General features: G+C 44.0%; 1 protein-coding gene across 1 annotated transcript in view; it reads left to right on the top strand.

The window, feature by feature from the left end:
* LOC144099222 (hepatocyte growth factor receptor-like) overlaps positions 1-22,291 on the top strand; it is a 78,978-nt gene that overhangs the window by 20,700 nt on the left and 35,987 nt on the right. The window contains exons 5-8 of the mRNA XM_077632368.1: positions 1,852-2,025; positions 17,726-17,874; positions 20,496-20,634; positions 21,649-21,785. Coding sequence (XP_077488494.1) covers positions 1,852-2,025; positions 17,726-17,874; positions 20,496-20,634; positions 21,649-21,785 — 599 coding nt within the window. The remainder of the gene's footprint in view (positions 1-1,851; positions 2,026-17,725; positions 17,875-20,495; positions 20,635-21,648; positions 21,786-22,291) is intronic.

Here is a 22,291-nt window from a genome sequence, read left to right on the forward strand (position 1 = left end):
TCCGGAGCCCTCCACTACGGCACCTCTTTCTTCCTTTCTTTCACTCCCTCCTTTATCCCTTCCCTTACGGCGCGGTTCAGGTGTCCAACGACATATGAGACAGACACTGCGCCATTTCCTTTCCCCACACCCAAAAACCAATTATTATTAAGTATAGTTGCGGAGGTTACCCGACCTTCTTCATAGCTTTCCTATTAGGCACTTCTGAAATTTATTTCCTTTTTCAGTACTAAGATACGCACTAATTTTAGAGGCCGTCTAAACCGCTCTTGTTTTTTTCGTTGTTTATAAAGTTATACTGCAAACAATTTTTCCTTATACCTAGAGCTTGACGCATGATAGCCTTAGATGACTGCGCCACCCTAACCCAATAAAACACAGAATATCCTTTCTTCTCGCCGATGCGAAGTCCTCTTCATTCGTAGCGTGGTAACTTGGTGCATCTCGCGAAGAGCAGCATCAAGGCGCTGCCGCTTCGGTAGTAATGTGCGAGGATCGAAATCAGTGTGCCTGAGGTATTGTGGAAGAATGTTAGCCCAAGCCACCTTCTATGAGCCACAGTTAGCCCTGGTTTACGGCGAGACCCGTTATAAGGAGCCCACCCTTAGACTTCGCCTGTCTAAGCACTATGCACTCTACAGAGGATGGTCCGGAGAAGACAGCGCCTGTGCGCAGAGGGTGGCCGGAAGTCGCCAGGAAACCAGCGCAGCAGTGTAGTGAAGGAAGCATCAGTGCTAAGGAGCCGGCGCTTCCGCAGGAGATTTCGAACGAATGACGGCCCTTGGTGAATATTTGATCTAAATCGTTGCTTTGTTTTCTCCGCAATTTTCTCCTCTACCCCTCCCCTTCTATTTTGTCCTGTGCAGGACATTAAAAGGTAACACTTCTCCAGTTGTCAATCCTGACTTTTGTCACCGCCTTACTTTCAATCGAAAGAAATTGTTTCGGTTTTCTTTGCACAAATATTGTGCATTACACCGCGTAGCCCTTATCCTCGGGCCTGCAGTAAGGCTTTTTTTACAACGCTAGTGTTACGCCAGCCGGAAGTGAACAGCTGTAAAATCGCATAGTGCAGGAGAGAGAGCAGCAAGCGACGCTAAGAGCACTGCACAGCACGAAAAACACTTGGCGCTAAACGGGATGGCAAGTAAGCATGAAAAGGGCCGGGGATTGCAGCTAACAGGAATGGCGGAGGCCCGTCAACCCACAAAAACAGCGAGAAAAACCCAGCGCGCCGCCCAGCTCAAAGAACAGAAGCGGCCGAAGGTGGAGCCACGACCAGCAGACAAATGCTTGGCTGGCCGTTAGTGCAGCTATCCCTTTTTGAGACGTTCTAAAATGCGCTGCGCACTCCTTGCAATCCACTTCTGGTCTTCATTGACGATGGACGAGGAGATTAAGAATATTACTTTTCTCACTTACCATACCAGTGTGGATGTACGCATCTCACTGTAAGAACGACCAGATGACCTGCTAGCAGGTTCACCAATAAGGACGAATTACTTCGATCTTGTTCCTTCATTAGGCTTGTAGCTGGCATTGGCTCGAGCGTATATCTTGGTTTCGTAACCGTCCTGTCAGCTGACAGTTGCGGATAATCTGGTTTGGTTTATAGGATTGAAGTCCCAAAGCGACTCAGACTATGAGTAACGCCGTAGTGGTTGGCTTCGGGTGATCTGGACCACCTGGATTTCTTTAACGTGCACTGACATCGCACGGTACACGGTCCTCTTGCATTTCGCCTCCATCGAAGTGCGAACGCCGCGGCCGGAATTAGAATATTCAGTGCGCTTCGATTAAAATGACACTGCATGCACCTTTATCATCTTTCCATACTTGTTTTTCCTGCAGGTTCTAAAGTTTCCGGTCGGGTCATGCAGCATCTACCGCACGTGTTCCAAATGCTTGCGAAGCCACGAGGACCCACTGCGGTGCGGATGGTGCGATGGCCGCTGCGCCCACTCAGGCGAATGTCCAAAGGGCACAAACCTATTCTTCGATCAATGCCCTATTGAAGTCTACAACGTAAGCACAAGGGTTCCACTCCACTGTAGTTTAATGCACTGGCACTGTAAATTTGGTAAACTGGCAGGTTTCTTTTTTATTGTTTTTAGGTTTTTCATTTTATGAAGCTGGGGTAACTAGAGTTATAAACTCACTCAGACGCATTCTGTAGTACAGTCAAAAGCGTTTTCATGCGTCATGCTAAAAATATTGAGGTGCTTGTTTTTGTGTCAGTTACAAACTGAGAAGACCCTCAGCATTGCTTATAACCTTGAGATCAACTTCATTATAATAAACCAAAACATGCACCGTGCATGCAACCTGATACGTCACTCACTCAAGAAAGAAAAAAAAAACGCCTTGACGGGAGTACGTGGCTTGTGTTCTAAAGCACACCCTAAAGTAAGCTTTATTTGTACCATATATATGAAATACTTCTTTACTCTCCTAACAAGATAGGGTATTAGAAGTACACCGAGTAAAAATGCCACTACACAAAAACACTTAGCAAAAAAGCACCCTAATAGGAATGAATTGCTTGTCTTTAAGAGCACACCTATAAAAACGATTTATTTAGTCGATATACATAGAACATCTTATTTAAACACCTTTAGAGGGGCGGTATCTTAAACCATAATGGAGTAAAGATATATTACCCACTGAAATGACATCTAAACATGGCGCCATGGTTATTCATCCTCATTCAGGCTCATTCCTAAATCAGCGGCAGCAGCCGGAACGGAAAGGTAGCTACGGGGGCAGCCGGCAGTTTAGCTTACGCAACTGCAACGTTCTCACGTAATCACGTGTCCCAAGCTTCGTCGCCGTCTGCAAGCCCAGCGGTGGCGTAGGCGGAGGCCTAAGCAACTGCTGGGCTCTTTGCCGAGTCATTTTGTGGATGATTTTTGGCCGTAAAGTAATTCGGTGAGTAGTTCATCTGACATGGGACCAAGGTTCTGTTCTACGTCCCTACGGAAGAGCAGTAGTGACACATCAAAATCTCGAACACTCAGGCAGAGCTTGAAAAGTCTGTGGGTCTCGGCATTTAAACTATTCCATCACAGTTCCGTACTGAAGCACCACACTATAGTCCGCTGCAAGACACCACGCGAACGAGAACGAAAAAAAGCTTTGGCAATAAGGCCAAAGCGGGGCTATAACAGGAAGTTGGCGTGATGAAAGAAAGATGAGGCATGATGCGAGCCAGCTGGTAGCGTCAGTAGAGTAGATCAATGTAACTTACCTTAGCTTGAAACGACGAAGATCCGACATCACATATAGCGTCAGGCGCCCATGAAGCAGCAGAAGCGAACAGCGATAGATCATGCAGCGATGGATACCAAGGGCCGTCATTCACCGCCTTTATCACACGACTTGCCGGAAGCAGACGAGACGGCAGGCGGCGGTGCGGACGACGCAAAATGCTGTTTTTTGTTTTTTTCATTCGAGACCTGGAAGCATTGCGACCAAGAAACTATTTAAAAATGGGAGTAGAAAACAGGAGAATCCTCCTTTACGCTATATTATTCGGTGAAAAATAAACTAGGGAATATATCACAGTTTTGCACCATACTGATGCAGTAAATGTCTCCATACATGGCGTTTCAATGGCGACGCCAAGTGTTTAAGCGCCAATTTGGATTGAATCTTGTTGACAGTGTTTATGTTGTAAACAAGAATCAATCCAAAATTGCACTTAAGTCGTTGACGTCGCATTCTAAACCCCATATGTGCAAACATCTAATCCATCAGTATGAGGAGAAAACGAGCCAAATGAACTATTTTGTTAATTTACTGATTCATAAAGCAGCGGTGATCGAGTGCTTGAGCATCCGCCTCGCATGCGGGAGGTGTTTGGTTTCATCCAGTGCCGCCGGGTAACCATTGGTGATACAATGGGTACAAGCTTTCCCCTGGTCTGCTGCTCGGCTAGTAAGGGCTGAAATGGTTGAAAAACGAGTCTTTGACCCCACGTTAAGTAATCGAAAGATACCTTGTGCCATGGCGCTCCTTGGCCAAGACGCCCTTGCGCCATAAAAATCCATCATCATCATTACTCATGAAGCGCAGGAAAGGTTTTCCTCTTTTTCAATCCCAATTTGAAAACAGAACCATGATATTAACGCTCCTCAAGTCCTAAATTCAGTACATAAACATCACTATGTGATGTCCGCATCGCCTCCTAGCGTCTCGTCTGCTTCTCGTCTCTCTTTGTTGACGTTCTCTTTGTTGCTATTCCTGCTGGCTCGCTTTTCATATATGCTGCTGGATAGGCGTCTGGCGCGGTACAAGATGACGGATTCCCGTAGTTTTGCGCTGCAGTAAGCTACATTGAGCTGTTGCTCTGAAACGTCCAGTGCTACAGCTATACCTGACTTTCTTTGCTCGCACTTTCACTCTGCTGGAGCCCAATTTAGGCCTCATTCTCACAGCTTCATTTTTTTCTGTCGCCACCTATCAGCATAAAACTGCAATGGAATACAGTTTCAGTGCCGAGGTCTTCACTGAGCTTATGAGGCTGCAGTGCTCCTCAGCCATATTAAGAAACAAAGCTTTAAAATATATAGCGGAAAACAAACTGTCATGCCAGATTACCTTCGGTGATATTCTCGTTTTCAACTTATTCTGCTCTGTTTTTGTAGCGATAGATAACTTACGGTAGCATTTCGAGCCTTCAGCGTGGCGGCGCAGCCACAGCGTGGTGCGCCACCACGCTGTCACGTGGTTGGTCACGTGGTGAGGAGCAGCTTCCGGCGTCGTGGTGCCGTGGCTGATCACGTGGTTGGGCACGTGACCAAGTTCCACTCGGCCAGCTGTAGCTATCGCGTCTCTCCAGGTTTAACCAGAGCCAAACCACCGCCATTTTTTTAGTGAGCTATCGTGCAGCAGATGGTGATGAAAATTGCTGGGAAGCCCTTTACAGCTTCGAACTATTGATTGTTTGGTTATATCGCTTGGTCGACGACAAAAAGCAACCGGATAAGCTCAAAAAGCACAAGCAGATTACAAACTTACAAATCCCGCAGCCTGTGCCTCCGTCGCCGCCTGGCTTTCAGACGACCACAAAAGTGGTAGTTTTTTAACGTAGTTAAACCGAGTAGCCGTGCGAAAACGTTTGTTTAGCCTGGTTGGCTCATACTTTTGATTTGATCGGTTATCGGCACGTCTTGCGACGATATTACTCAAGTTAAGCTCTGATCGAGATTAAGCAGATCTGATCTTTTTGCGCCACACATGGGAGAGGCCTTTGCCTTGCAGTGGGTGTAGTCAGGCTGATGATCGTGATGATGGAGGCCTCAAAACATCTTTATGGGAGGGCGCTAGAAGACACCATTTACTGTGACTAAGGCTGTTTTTGCTAAGTGTGCACGTTCAGTGACGTTGAGCGGTTCTAACTGAGGTTATTATTCTGGGTACTCGAAGCCGTTACTTCCAGACACTATGGGCATCTTCTGTTTCTTTAAACTATCCTTGCTTGTGGAGCTAAGTGCGCGTGTGCTGACATTTTCTGCTGCGAACGCCCTTGAGAGCATGTCGTGATGTTGATGGTGTCCACGCGTGAAGCCTGACGTGAACCACACTCGATAGCACTCGCTGCATGAAACTTTGAACCCGTCTTGCATGAAGTGTTTCGTAAAGTAGGCATCGGCGATGGCATCTGTTTAATGCGCGCCGTCCGGTTCTCTGCATACCGGTGGCAGTCGGCGGCAACACGCATACGTTTTCTTTCGAAGAGGTACTCTTCTGTGCGTGGTGGTCGCATGTACGTGAGACCCCAACTCCTCCACGTAATTGCATCGGGAGGATAAGACCTCATTTCTATAGAGTCAGAGGGCTTGGAAAGCGCACCGGCGCACTCACTAGATGCCCGCTCGACGTGTGGGCCTGAGGCAGACGGATGCATTGCGGAATCTGCACTCTAAACCGAGCAATGGGCCCTCTAGCGCACGCCCTAATAGGGGCAGAGTATTCTGCCCAAATATTGGGACACATTTTCATTGTCGTCACTAAAATTGCGGAAAACTCATTGGTGGCAATGGAACCAGAATCCCCTTAATAATGAGAAGTTCTATCAGTGATCAATATTTTAAACGAGGTTCCAAATCCATTTATTAACTAGCCAGTTGCCTTCAGTTACTATGATCAGCGGTGGAATATGCCTCCATTGCCGAAAGTATAGCATTAGTTTTATTTATTGCACGGAATCTACCGTGGTGCTAAGGCACCATGTATTAACCAATCAGGCAGTGCGCTTGAAGATCGGTTACTTCCGTCCTACTTACTCACAGGGTAATTCACGTTTACAGTCTGGGTATGTTTCGCTTTAAAAGAAAATACATATGATTCTCACTTTACAGCCATGAATACTAATCTACGCAAACAAATCAAGAACAGTACTCAAATATGGTCACTTTTATTGCGCGAGAAATGAACCTCGATATTACGGCTGTCATTTATGGAAATATTCGGGATCATTCATTCATTCTTTTTTTTTTCACTATACAGTGAAAAAAAGAGCCAAGGGAAAAGCCGTTCAAGCACGGCTTGAGTTGTCCTTGGCCCCACTTATCAGGCAGTGGCAGCGGCGAGAAAAGCAGAAAAATTAAAGTTCTAGGACGCATCGAGCTCAGTCCGTATAAAGTAAAATATACAGCAATAAAAATGGAACCGTACCAAGTGGTACAAACACTCAACTTATAAAAATAAACTACATCACACTGCATCAACTGGGCGCATATCACATGGTACACAAAATAATAAAGATTCGCGGATGAACATTGCGATGAGTTCAGAAAGTTGCACTTTATAAATGTCGATACCTTGATTTATGTAGTCATTTAACATACGTGGTAACAGATCATGCAGCATTTGTCGACCGTAATTAGTCCAGCAGGTAGATATTTTCCAAAATGGGGCAAACCTGATGGTGTATACTGAATCGGCTAAGCATAGTCTGGCAATGTCGGTAAGGGTACTTACTGCTTCCGCGCTTTTGACTAATATAATATTCTTGTGATAACCTAAACTTATATAGCTCACTAACTCTGAGTATATTGAACTGTTTAAAAAGCTGAAAGGTAGATTGCAAGTATGGTACGTTATCAATAATGCATAGGAATTTATTTTGTGTTATTAGAAATTTGTTTAGATTACCCTCTGGGGTTGTTCCCCATATTATAAATGAATAATTTAGGTAAGATGCGAACAGAGACCTGCATATGATTAACTTCACGCTCTCAGGTAAAAGACATCTGTTTCTATTTACTATCCCTATCGTACTACTCAGTCTGTTCAACAAAAAAGTTACATGGTCATCCCCCTGCAAGTGTTCGAAAAAATATATTCCAAGAACTTTAACGCACTGCGTAATTTGAATCTTTGAAGATTTAAATATTAGATCAGTAATCATGGCGGCCTTTTTACCTCTAGGTTGAAAAATTATTGCTTTTGTTTGTGTAGCATTCACCTTTAGGTGGTTATTTCTCGTCCATATATCTAACGCCCGCCAGACCTCGTGTGCTTTTACAAATGTGTCATTGACATTTGGAGAGACAGTGAAGATGCTGGTGTCATCAGCATAAAGAATTTATTTACTTTCTGACGCTATATTAACCAAATCATTTATGTACAGAATGAAAAGCAAAGGGCCCAAAATGATACCCTGTGGTACTAAGGATATGATTTGCTTCTTGCTCGATACCAAAGTGTTAACAGAAACAAACTTACACCTATGTGAAAGAAAGCTTTTCAACAAAGTAAGCGGAAGCCCATGGATGCCGTTGTGCTCTAATTTTTCGAAGATAATGTTATGATGGATATAATCAAATGCCTGGGTGAAGTCAACAAATACGCCTACAACGAATTGTTTAATCTCGAAATTGTGCAAAATATACTCTTTTTGATCCAGTATTACCAAATCTGTAGATCGGTTCTTTTGAAAACCGTACTGGGATGTTGTTATAATGGCATGTTTATTACAAAATGAATACAAACAACTATTAATTACTTTTTCCAGGTCTTTGGAAAACACGGGAAGGATTAATATCGGCCTATAGTTGTTGACTTCATGCCTCCAACCTTTTTTATAGACAGGTATTACACGTGCTATTTGCATTTCTGGCGGAAATTTACCCAACGATATGGAAAGGTTGTAGATATAGACAAGCACAGGGCTTATTAAATCAACAACATATTTAATCGGCTTTATCTGTGCACCGTTTGCATCACAAGCGTGAGAGTTCTTGAGGCTTAAAAATATAGGCTGCATTTCGTTTGTATCTGTGGGTACTAAGAAGAATGAACTCATATTCACCTGACCTAAACATTATAAGCAGTCGACGATACAATGTTAAAATCTCTATGAGCAAAATAATCATTAAATGTATCAAACATAGCCTGCCCAGTAATTGTTTGATCCTGGTGAACAATTTCTTTAACTGCTTCCTTTCCTGAATTCCGTCCCATTAGTGAATTTAATTTATTCCAAAGTACATCTGTGCCTCAACAAGATGAGAAAATTCGCAGATAGTACATATCGGTTGCACTCTTCAGCTCCTTACTTAACGCATTGCGAAAGCTTTTAAAGGCGCGAAGGTCAGCTTCGTTTTTGGTCCGTATAAACTTCGTAAGAAGGGAATCTTTTCTATCAATTTTTTTTAATATGCGCTCGAGTAATCCATGGCTTGCGAGCACCTTTAACACTCGAACTATGCTTTTGGGCACAATGTTTTTTATAAATAGGAACAAATTGTTGCAAGAAGGTCTCATAAGCGGTTTCTGGGTCCGTTTCAGTTAGGACAGTATTCCAACATGTCTGGCAGATTTCGACTCGAAAAGCATCCAGGGCGGCTTGAGTCACATGTTGATACGATATAGGTGTATCAGCGTTCATAATGTTAAGACACTTTGTTTGAACACTACAGCACAAAGGCATGTGGTCACTCACAGGATAAATAAGGACACAGCTCTTTACCGAAGATGTGCCATAATTGCTTATAAACAAACCAGTTATGGTTTCCGAGGAGAGTCACTGGGGTCGATGACTCAATGCAGTTTCTGCAGTCATTGCAGGCAAGAAGGTTTTCAAAATCAAGTTTTGCTTCGCTGTTACTACTGAAGTCATTGTTAAAGTCGCCACCGATGATAACATTAAATTGATTTTCATTTATGAAAGATAAGAAATGATCCATGAAGCTAAAAAACTCTGATATGCTTCGATCGCGAGGACGGTAGCAGGCAGCTAAGATTAAATTTTGTAATTTTACACAAACCATTTCGTAATAATTTTTGACAAAGGTGAATTCATCCAATAAATTCGCTTGCAAGGAGTTCTTCACCAGTAGCGACACGCCACCTCCTCTATGAGTCGACCTATGTACGCTAAACGTTTTCATTGCGGGCATGTGAAAAAGATCGAAGCTGCTTGCTTGCCATGTCTCAGTGACCATTACTATATCGAAAGGGTTTCTGAACTCACTAAACAAACCTTCAAGTACCACGACCTTGTTTCCTATGCATTGAACATTTAAATGAGAACAGCGAAGAAAACTGCTTTTTTTAATGTGGAAGGATTTAAGCAATTCTGTTACTGTAATGTGCCCTTGATGAGCTATGTTGGGGCTACTCTTGCACACAGTAGAACAGTTTATCCGCTCAAAGCTGACAAATCACTCGGGTTCCTGAATACAGCTGCTGTTTCTCCCCTCTTTCGGCGGACTAGCACCTTACCATTAGTGTGCCATACAAAATCATAGCCCGCTTCTTTTGCCCAAGTTTTCGCAGTGTAAAGATGGTCCTAGAGTGCTTAGTCAGGTTTTCAGATATGTACGTGTCCTGTTGTAGTCCTTGCAATTGTTTTCCTTTTTTAGACCCAGGAATCTCGCATGCCGTGCTGCGCAAAGCGAACAAGCCCTCCTGGCACCTTTCCTTTCTTTGCGGGCAGGCGATGAAGGGCTGTGACATCGCACTGCTTAATTTCTTAAGCCCCTAGCTTTGCAGCAATTTGATTCACCTTTTCGAGCAAATTTTCTTCAGCTGTTTCAGAAACACCATGAATTTCAATGTTAAGGCGTCTGCTGCGCCATTCGAGATCGCCAACTTCAAGTTTCAGCTGGTTAACTTCTTTCGCTGCGTTGTCGCTTTCATGTTTGCCAACCCTTCCTTTGATGTGTTTAATTTCCTTGTCTTGTGTGTCAAGACGTTTCCGAAACTCCGTGAGCTGACTTGTGATCATGTTAACAGACTCCTCTATACTGTCAATTTTCTCATTCAGTGGACGAAGGGAAGTAAGCGTTCTGTTTATTTCTACAACAATGACCTTAATGTTAGCATCCTCCTTGTGGTTCGCAGCAGAGCCGCTACCTTTCGCGCCACTAGTTCTGCATGTTTCACATTTCGAAGGCTTCTTTTTAGGTTCACGCATTGCCAAAAATATCCCTTCACTCATTCGTGAACACGCAGAGCTATGGAAGCTGAATTAGCATTAACTGCAGACAATGACGTTTCCGTCATCCCGCAAGTTCGAGCGACATACATAACAACGCGTCATTATGAAGTGCTCTCAGCTGTGATTCGTTATGCAGAGAAATAACGCAAACAAAACGGCACTGTACAGAAAACCGAAAACACTAGCAGCAGCACGGCAGGAAACAGGAGTGGAGAGGGGGAAAGAGGATCACTATGTTTAAAACTTGCGCACCTGCAAAAATGCAAGCAAAGTCACGTAGAAGTTAGGTCACGTCCTTTCGCTGCCGCGACCGCTGCAGAGTGAATGGTCATCCAAGCACACCACCAGTCGAAAGCTCCGGCAAGAATTCTTCCGCTGTCAAGAGAGCGTTGAATCCTCAGCGAAGGGCGATGCAAACAGTTGCAGCCGTGCGCAGAAAATCTTCGTGACACCGGTGGCCGAGCGATATGCTGATAGCAAGGCGCCGCAACACGATGTGCAGGATGGGGTGCGGCAGTCATCCCACCACAAAAGACTGCAAAATGCAAAGTCACGCAGAAGTTAGGCCACGTCCTTTCGCTGCCGCTACCGCGGTCAATAGATCATATTATAATGTATCTTTGGCATGCAATGCAAACTCGTAAGATTTTAAAGAAACGAGCAGTTGTATCTACAATACCTTTTATCAATAGTAAGGTAGTTTATAATTGACTTCAGGGATTCTGATATTTTTTACGAGTTTTCTGAATGACATTTGAACAACGGAGCGTATCAGGGTGCTATGAAAAGTTAATTATACATTTACCATAATGCGAATATTTAGGTGTAAGTATTCGCAAAAGCAACACTAACTTGCAACAAAGACGCACATCGAGTTCTGAATAAATTTCATTTCATTTCTTTCGAGCGAAATGAAATTTAACACGAGAAAAAACACGGCTTGTCTTATGGAAGATTTGTCGCGATAACGTTTACAGATGTGTCGCGATAATGTCGCGATAATGTTGACCGCGTGGGCCTGTACACGAATGAAACTGCAGAGCGCGAGAATTTTTTCTGGAAATGGGTCGTTAACTACAGTAGCGAAAGACGGCCTTTATTGATTCCTAGCGGAATATTGCCCTAGTTGAAATATGTTTTCGCTTAAAACACAATATTTTGTCAATCTTTATTATTTAGATAAAAAAAGAATAAATTCTACTGTATGATGATGATTCCTAGTGAAGTCATGGAAAAGTTGGATATGAACATGTTGTGCAGCACTAGGCTATAACGATATAACTATTACTTTCTCTAGAACCCGGACCATGTTCATGGACGTGAGGACGTCTTACAGAGGGTAAGGCATATAATTGAAAAATTCCTTGAAAAGCTGAAATAGTGCAAACTGTTAAGGTAGAAATAATATGTAGCAAGCAACCAGTACGTCATGATAAAATATTTGCGTAGGCATTGGCATCAATTTGCTTTCTGGCTTTCTAGCTTGGGAGTTTAATAGATAGCGGTAGCTGCACTCCGGTATTCGCCACTTTCTTTACCAGCTGGAATGGCCTTCGTCGTGGCTCCCTTCTGTTCTTCGACATCGACAGCGCACATAGCTTCTCCGGCTGCTTTCGCCTGTTGGGAACTCGCCGCATTCAGCGGGCTCTGTTCCAGCTCGCCAGCGAGCTCTGCGTCCCTCGGAGCTTTTAGTGCTTTACGTGGCGCCGCTTTGAGCCTCTCATATTTATCCCTCTTGAGAGCGTGCTCAATATTCCTCGCTGTTTCATTTTCTTAGCCTACCAGAGCCCTCAGCTGCTGTTCTTCAAGTCTAATGAAGCTATATGTCTCCTCAACCGCTTTTTCTCTCTCCTGTGCAGATTCATAAAGCTGCCGTTGCGGACTTAGGCGAGCTTTGCGATTTCTCAACAGAACCGGCTAAAATTTTTGGTTACTCTGGCAGCAGTACTGCCGGTGCCCACTTGGAAGCATATAAATAGCGCATAAAATATGATGTGAAGAAAGCCAAAAGCAACGGAAACCAAGGAATACATAGGCGAATTAGTTTTCACTTTTAATTTGTCATGTTCATCACTAAAAAAATTAGTAGTGTAACAAATATCTGCCAGAAGGATAATTGATTACAAAGTAGAATTAAAACAAGCACATGACGTCAAAGCCATCCGAAGCCACAACCTTTGTTTGTCGCGTACGGTGCTCGAATCGAAGTATGGCGCCGGCTTTCCGATCTTCTACTTTCGAGGGTATTTATATTCCGTGTAACCTAACCCTCACAGAGCGGTGTGAGCGTTATAAAACAGCAGAAAAAACAACCACCCCGCCGATGGGATCCGACCACACGACCTCCGAATATCGCGTCCGGTGCACTACCAACTGAGCTACGGCGACGGCTGTCCAATCTGCTGATCTCGTGGGTATTTATGTTTATTGGGTGTAAGCGAACCTTGAGAGTGTTCACCAGCGCCACCCTCGTCCACAGCGGCGGACGTAGCACGTCCTGTAATACCGCGAGTGTGACGTGGAACGTCATCTAACGGTGAGGGCTGAAACTATGCGAGAGCCCTCTTATGCTACCTATGGCATCAAGACTGCCAGAACCGAGACCCTCGTTAAGCTATTAGCAAACAAGGCAAATGAAGTGAGGGGCTCGTTTGACAAACATATTAAGGAAGCCAACAGTCACCGAAATCAAGGTGCATAGGGTAATGTTTCTTTTTTTTAATATCTAGTGCCAATCAATTTGTTTTTTTTTAAAGAAAATGACTTATAAAGCAGCAGAAAAAACAACCATGCCGCCGGTGGTATCCGAACCCACGACCTCCGAATATCGCGTCCGGTGCTCTTACCAACTGAGCTACGGCGACGGCTGTCCAATCTGCTGATCTCGTGGGTATTTATGTTTATTGGGTGTAAGCGAACCTTGAGAGTGTTCACCAGCGCCACCCTCGTCCACAGCGGCGGACGTAGCACGTCCTGTAATACCGCGAGTGTGATGTGGAACGTCATCTAACGGTGAGGGCTGAAACTATGCGAGAGCTTTCTTATGCTACCTATGGCATCAAGACTGCCAGAACCGAGACCCTCGTTAAGCTATTAGCAAACAAGGCAAATGAAGTGAGGGGCTCGTTTGACAAACATATTAAGGAAGCCAACAGTCACCGAAATCAAGGTGCATAGGGGAATGTTTCTTTTTTTTAATATCTAGTGTCAATCAATTTGCTTTTTTAAAGAAAATGACTTATAAAGCAGCAGAAAAAACAACCGTGCCGCCGGTGGGATCCGAACCCACGACCTCCGAATATCGCGTCCGGTGCTCTTACGAACTGAGCTACGGCGACGGCTGTCCAATCTGCTGCTTTCGTTGGTATTTATGTTTTGCGTGTAAGCGAACCTTGAGAGTGTTCACCAGCGCCACCCTCGTCCATAGCGGTGGACGTAGCACGTCCTGTAATAGCGCAAGTGTGACGTAGAACGTCATCTAACGGCGAGGGCGGAAACTGTGCGAGAGCCCTCTTATGCTACCTATGGCATCAAGACTGCCAGAACCGAGACCCCCATTAAGCTATTAGCATACAATATATATATATATATATATATATATATATATATATATATATATATATATATATATATATATATATATATATATATATATATATATATATATATATATATATATATATATATATACATATATATATATATATATATATATATATATATATATATATATATATATATATATATATATATATATATATATATATATATATATATCACAACACAATCAATTCCCTACACTTAAGATCGTTACGACGAACGGAATTTTTAAGTTTAAGGTGTTCGACTGCAGCTTGGAAAATGTCATTCTCGTCATCAGGGGACAGTTACAAATGTGCCTTTGTCTACATTGAGATACAAGATGATCATTGAGGGCATGTTCTACACTCTCCAAACGTACTTCGTGTGTGGGCAAGGAGCCGTACGCCGGACCGCACAACATCTCTCACGACAGTGACGGACGGCTACACAAATAAAAACGAAACAGGGAACATGTGCTATGCTAAAGGTGCAGAAAAAAAGACAAAATGTGAAGAGTGAATGAAAGAAAAGAATACTTCCCGGGTTCTCAGTGCGGTCAAAGAAAGCAACAGACTGCCGAACTTCGGCGGGCAGCTCATATCAAGCGTCTGACTGTGGACGTGCTAACCGAGTTCGAACAACATATAGAAATGTAGCTGCAAGATGCGACAACTCATGGGGGGACAGGGCGTCGAGCACTTTTGATTTTCTTTTTGATTTTTCGGCAAACAGGCCTGCCTCCTTGTACATAAAAATAACCTAGCAACGTCTCAACTCGCGCTGCTAACATCGCTTTCCATAGAGGAGCTACCTCAGTCGAGAAGGGAAAACAAAATATAAGCAAATACAACTAATTGCAGATATAAACCGGACTGCATGGTGATAAGATAAAGAGAAAGGTGAAGAAGAACGGTACTAAATGAAATTAGCAAAAATCACCGGTCGCTTGCGATTTTAAATACACATGTTACGAGCATAAATACTGCCATATTATAGTTCACATATTTCAGTGAACACTTTAAGCACTAGACCACTCGAAGGGCGGCCTAGGGTCCCGGTTACGCCTCAACGTGTAGTTTTGTCCCTGTTTGCCCGGTGGTGGACTTGCAGACTTTGACGCAAACAGCGCAAAACGGAAGAGAAAGATAAAAATTGAAAGAGACACTAACGCTCCGCCTTAAAGGTATGAAGCGATATGTTTATTGACTTAATGCCCATATAAGCGGAATCGGTCATTCTCAACTTAGCAGTCATGTGTTTCTGGGAGTCCTCATGTCAATCATTGATCAATGGTCCAGCGGTTAATTAAGGGATGCGCGTCTGCCCTGCGATGGCAAGTGCTTCCTCCGCAGGGTCCTGCGCGACCCAAGTTGCTTTTCTCGAAAAACCTCTCGCGATCAACCATTAATTTAACTGCCGCCTGCCAGGGTGGTTAGCTTGCTCACAATCTGGTGGTTAGGTTGTGAAGACCTCAGCAAGGTCGCGTGACCTTGGTTGCCCACCTATATTCCTTCACCGGGGGTGGCTGCCTGCGCCACCCTAAGCCGCCCTATTTATTGCTCACAACGCCGACAACAAATTTTCTGGGTAACAGGACCTTCAACTCGGTCGCGTTAATACAGTTAACGCTGCAACAACAAGGATGCCGCAGCAGTAGCCTAGGTTTTAGCGCATCCCCCTCGTATGCATGCGAGAGATGCTGGGTGCCATACACTGGGTTCTAAGGAGTGAAATTCATCTTTACTGGTTGTGGATGCCCGAGGGCGCTTTGTTACTGCTGGGTCTCGGGTTTTGCGCGTGCGGACGGCGCTGCTGGCGCCAGATTTTTTAGGAAAGAGCTGAGAACACCAAGCGCTGTATAATGAGGTACCCATCAAGTCTAATCAGTAGCAATAGCAAGAAAACTTCGCTAATATATGACCATTTCAGAGTAGCAAGCTCCTGCAGGTCGAAACAGACAAGAATTCGTGTTTGAAAGTCGTTAGTAAAAAGCAGTAGGATGGCGATATTTGCATAAAATGTGCACAAAATCTAGCTAATTATTATGGTGAAAGTTTTAATAATTAATGAAAGTTTAAGAGGGAAATTAAAATAACATCGGAAACAGATAAGCCAAGTAAAAAAACGAACGACAGGATGGGTGTGGGCACTACAGGGAGCTTGGTCCTGACGGGAATTGTCGATGGTCTGAAGGCGCCTTTTGAGAACCGAATACAGATGTCCTCCTCGGCACTGAAGAACAACAGAAGCAATAGAACTAAATAAATATAGGCAAGAAAGTGGCAGCGTTTCAGCGTAGCTAAGTTGAGTACCTCAGCGGTGGCCAAGTGGTTGAGCATCCGCCTCGCATACGGGAGGTGCGGGGTTCGATCCCCAGTGCCACCGGGTACCCACCGGTGATACAATGGGTACAAGCTTTCCCCTGATCTGGTGCTCGTCTTCATTAGGGTGAAATGCTTGGGAAATGGGTTTTTGACCCTACCTTGAGAAATAGAAAATACCTTCTGCCATGGCGCTCTTTGGCCATATATTCCCTTGCGCCCTAAAAATAAATAATCATCAAATTGCGTAACCCGCTGCGGTGGCTCAGTGGTTAGGGCGCTCGACTACTGATCCGGAGTTCCCGGGTTCGAAACTGACCGCGGCGGCTGCGTTTTTTATGGAGGAAAAACGTTAAGGCGCCCGTGTGCTGCGCGATGTCAGTGCATGGTAAAGATCCCCAGGTGGTAGAAATTATTCCGGAGCCCTCCACTACGGCACCTCCTTCTTCCTTTCTTCTTTCACTCCCTCCTTTATCCCTTTTCTTACGGCGCGGTTCAGGTGTCCAACGATATATGAGGCAGATACTGCGCCTTTCCTTTGCCCCAAAAACCAATTATTAATTATTATCAAATTGCGTAGACGTGCGAAAGCATGCGTTCATCGTTGCTGGCGCATAGTTTGGCCTTACTGGTTCTTCGCCACATCTGCCGACGATATTAGACTAAGGTTATGCTCTGATCGAGGTTCAGCTGATCTTATGTGCTCGCGGCACAGGTAGACATCGATGGAGACGACAGTGTGCAATGCACAGCGCGAGAGTGTGTTGCAGGTTAACACGAGGCCTGATCGGCTGCGGCGACAGTACAGTGCACTCGCGCAGTGGCCAGCGAAGCTGATCTGTTCGCGCTGCCGTGGGTTCGTAACCCTGTCGCTGCAGTATTTGTTTTATTTACGCACGGGCTGTGCTATCCTACCCTTGGTCAAGGTCACCTTCAAGATCGAGCTTCACAGAAATTGGATCAGCCGGTTGGACCTCGTGAAGGAAGGCTTTCGCACTAATAGGTTGCGAGTGCTTATACGTCTTTCCCACTACGTCGCCTGCTCTGAAACTGCACCTGTTATAGCGCCCGTATTGCAGAACAAAGGTCAGTGGTACAAACTTTGTGCAGCAAACACCTACGTCTACATGAGGCATCATCAATTGCTGAAAAGTAGAAACAGGCTGCAGAGCTTGATTAAAACGCAATAGGAGGTTCTATGTAAGTGACAGAATACAAGTCGCCACTACCGTTGCTTCCACTTGCTTGGAGAGAGCATTTAGACATTCCCAAATAATAGACACTATACAACATTATAATATAGAAATTGCGCTGCGATTGCTGGCGCGCCTTCCAGTACATTATTGTAAGCACCTGCTATGGTTTCTGCCAGGTGAATCCGAAGAGCGGGCCCACATCAGGCGGCACGATGCTGACAATTGCGGGTGACAACTTTGGCTACTGGTGGCGCGAATCAACCAGCAGCATAAAGATCACTCTTGGTGGCCGTGTTTGCGAAATCATCAACTGGGTCTCCTCCCTGTGAGTATGGGTCTTCAACAGTCTGTGCAGTCCTTGGATTCGGCAGGTTGCTTAAAGACTGATGCCTAACGATTTACACACACACACACACACACACACACACACACACACACACACACACACACACACACACACACACACACACACACACACACACACACACACATATATATATATATATATATATATATATATATATATATATATATATATATATATATATATATATATATATATATATATATATATATATATATATATATATATAAACATATGAAGGGAGCCAACAGTCACCGAAACCATGGTGCATAGGAGAATGTTTAAATTTTTTTTTAATGCGTAGTGCTAATGAGTGGGATAATAGTACTTAGATTAATCTATCGCGACGAGGGTGGCGCTGGTGAACACTCTCAAGGTTCGCTTACACGCAGTAAACATAAATACCCACGAAAGCAGCAGATTGGACAGCCGTCGCCGTAGCTCAGTTGGTAAGAGCACCGGACGCGATATTCGGAGGTCGTGGGTTCCGATCCCACCGGCGCCATGGTTGTTTTTTCTGCTGCTTTAAAGTAATTTTCTTTAAGCGATAGATTAATCTAAGTATTATTATTCGACTGATTAGCACTACACGTTAAAATAATTAAAACATTCTCCTATGCACTATGGTTTCGGTGACTGTTGGCTCCCTTCATAGGTTTGTCAAAAACCAGTCCCTCATTTCCTTAACCTTGTCTGCTCTCTGTATATATATATATATATATATATATATATATATATATATATATATATATATATATATATATATATATATATATATATATACACATCGATGTATACGCTTCGTTTAAGGAAACATTTTTATTTTATTTTACTCGACGTTTCGATCGGAGGACCGATCTTTTTCAAGAGGGAAAAAGATCGGTCCTATTTATATATATATATATATATATATATATATATATATATATATATATATATATATATATATATATATATATATATATATATATATATATATATATATATATATATATATATATATATATATATGCAGTGTAGAAAGATAAACGTATTTGGTTGCTAGAGGCAAAAATTCAAAGTTGAAAACGCTTCATTTAGCCATAGATTTCTTTTGAGTCGACGTTTCGGACAGAGCCTGTCCTTTCTCAAGACTGAGGTTACAGGGGTCTTCTTCCTCTTCTTAAGGAGTTGGCACTGGCACACATGTACGACACATGAACAAAAGGAACAAACGGAGGCAAAGAATACTAGAAAAGATACAGATAGAAAGGGAAAAAAAGGGGGAACAAATAAAAAAGAAAAACGTGTTGTCCCCCGCCGCCCACCCCGAAGCCGCGGGGAGCCGACCCCGGACGAGGGAAACAAAAAAAAAGGAAAACACGGAGCGGGAGGGGATAATGGCTACCCATCAAGGCAACAGAGCGGCGGCGTGTAAGGTGGAAAGGAGCAGACAGTGGCGGGATCGCCCTACACACAAAAGTTAAAGACGCGTGCACTCGCGCGCCTGCCCACTACACTTCAGCCTCGTGTGCTATGTTCCATTTGTCAGATTTATTCAGTTTGGATATCAATATTCAAGGTTCTAATTTTGTCAGTTTTTCACCCAGTCAAATAAAGTCATTGGATGCAAGCCTGAGCTGTGAGGCGGGCAAAGGACTCAATTCTACAGATATGAGTTTTATGCATTTGCACCGTTTAGCGGAAGCGCAGTTCTACATATCGGTGAAAATATCAGCACGTCGGTAAGAATCCATTTTGCTAGAGCGCTACGCTATACAAGGGTGCATCGTTTTGTATCATGCTCTTTTCTACTGTCGTTCTCTGTCCAAACGTAGTCCTAATGACTTACTGGACTTACTAATGACTTACCACGAAATATACAGAAACAGAAGTCTGTGTGGTCGGTTCGTTTAATAATCGACATGTAATGAAAGAGAGGGATCGCCGCGGTATCAGCGAAGGAGCCTTGACACAATGATTAAAAAAAAACATAGCCTTCGCACTTTTTAAACGAGTGCCAGTTTTGTGATTAAACGCCTATCCAAACTCCAGAGCGAAATTCATGCCCTGTCTTATATACATACACCTCATTTTGTTTCATTCAAAATGCTGCATTTTGTCAGCGCCTGCTCTATGGCATGGCTCTTCAGAACTTCTAAACGTTCTGGAGGCGGCATTGCCGCGCAGGTGTTGTAAACTTCTAGCCGAATATGTATTTGAATGGCGGTAATAAGAATTTTTACACGCAGTTGGTCGTCATTAACAAAACATCGATTTCGACAGAGCTACTTTCACAAATTGGTAGCTGAATGAGTGCATCGTGAATACTCTCTATTCTAATCTCATTTAGGTTGCAAGAGTGGCCTGTTTATCAAAAAGCATTGAAGCACTGCTGTGTATGTATGATCAAACGATGTTTAGAGGAATAAATATAAATGAAACGCTTCGTTGTCTCCGATGAGCTCAAAATCGCATACTAACCAGAATGTGCACGCTCTTTATTGGTTACGCTTCCCCCCAAAATACTTGCAAGTATAATATTGTAACAAAACATTTCCAAAAGCTAAACCTCCTGAAAAAAATTCTTTTCTACCCTCCAGGGTGAAGTGCAAAACTCCTCCGGCAGAGGGCGCCGGCAAAGTGGACATTACGATCTCTGTAAACGATACAAACAGGGATGCCAAGAAAAACTACGACGTCATCCACACTCTGACACTTCCATCTGCCTTCGAATACAAGGTGCTCAACTTCTTCACAAAACGATCTGTTGGCTTCCATGTTAAGCGTGCCGTTATATGTTAACCAAACGCGCTTCAAGCGTGTCTGACTACTTTGTCGTGGCCTTGTTGCACAAAGCACGAACGCGCTACCTGTGGCTGCAAAAGGGAGTGGCATTGGTGACATATCGTGGAATCCATGGTATCTTGTTATGCCTACACGGTAGAATGCAGAAAGCATACTACGAAAGGCACCCGCCGTGGTGGCTCAGTGGCTAGGGCGCTCGGCTACTGACCCTGAGTTCCCGGGTTCGAACCCGACCGCGGCGGCTGCGTTTTCATGGAGGCAAAACGCTAAGGCGCCCGTGTGCTGCGCGATGTCAGTGCATGGTAAAGATCCCCAGGTGGTCGTAATTATTCCGGAGCCCTCCACTACGGCACCTCTCTCTTCCTTTCTTCTTTCACTCCCTCCTTTATCCATTCCCTTACGGCGCGGTTCAGGTGTCCAACGATATGATACAGGTACTGCGCCATTTCCTTTCGCCAAAAAACCAATTATAATAATAATTATTATTATTATTATTATTATTATTATTATTATTATTATTATTATTATTATTATTATTATTATTATTATTATTATTATTATGAAAGACCTGTTGGGTATGGTCGAATTTTGTCACTTCGTGTTCAGGACAGAATGTTGAATATTGTTCAAAGTGATATTCTACTATGCTTAGTATAGACTAAAGTGGAACGCAACTCAAGAAACGGCGCAGCAAATCACCCTCAAGGGGGCTCTGTAACCAAAGGAGTATACCTATGGCAGTGACTTCGTGGTTAAACTCCTAGCACATTATAGTTTGAAATCGCAGGTGTACACTAGGAAGTGTAAGGAGATTGACACGACGTCCAACCTATATTTCGAGGCTTCGATTGCATGGACTTCTTTGAGGGGCATTTCTAGTGCCGTTCTTGAGCAATATTCGCTTATGGGCGTAGACATCACAAGGAGTGTTTCCTCTTTTTGCTCTAGGTCGCAAGGTTGTCCGGCGTAGTGCCTGACTATGGACCAGTAGCCGGAGGCACTAACGTCACACTTCTTGGGGTGAATCTCGACATCGGGTCACAACGAGCCGTAATGATCGGAGGCACCACGTGCAAGATTTACAAGTACGTCTGAGAAGGAAGCAAAGTAATAAAGCCACTTACTTTTCATTTAGCGACTTCAATAAAGTCAAAGTAAACTTCAGGCTTCTATAACGAGTTTCGCTAACAACTTTGCTGCTCTACACAGATGGCATGACTTTTAAGCAGAATACTTGAGAAGCTTCTTTGTTCGAAGTTGAGAAAAAATTAGGAAAAGGTTTAATCCTGCTCAACCTAAGTAGCCAAATCGACAGCCAACCTGTGAGACGGAGACAGTTCACGAGGTGTCTCGCCTGGATCATCCATGGCGACTGCTGCCGTCAAATTGTCAAGAGCTGTTGCTATCCGTTGGAACCGGCTGAGCGGCAGCGGAGGCTATCTAGACAGAGCGAGCGCACGGCTCCGGCGTAGCTGCGGTTGAGTGACGTCACGGTTGTCACGTGACTAGGCAGAGGCGAGCGCTCGGTTTCGGCGGTGGCGGCGGCTGAGTGACGTCATTGCTGTCACCTGGTTTATCCTCGGTTCAAGGT

This window comes from Amblyomma americanum, chromosome 7 (genome assembly GCF_052857255.1).
Source record: "Amblyomma americanum isolate KBUSLIRL-KWMA chromosome 7, ASM5285725v1, whole genome shotgun sequence".
Taxonomy (NCBI): domain Eukaryota; kingdom Metazoa; phylum Arthropoda; class Arachnida; order Ixodida; family Ixodidae; genus Amblyomma; species Amblyomma americanum.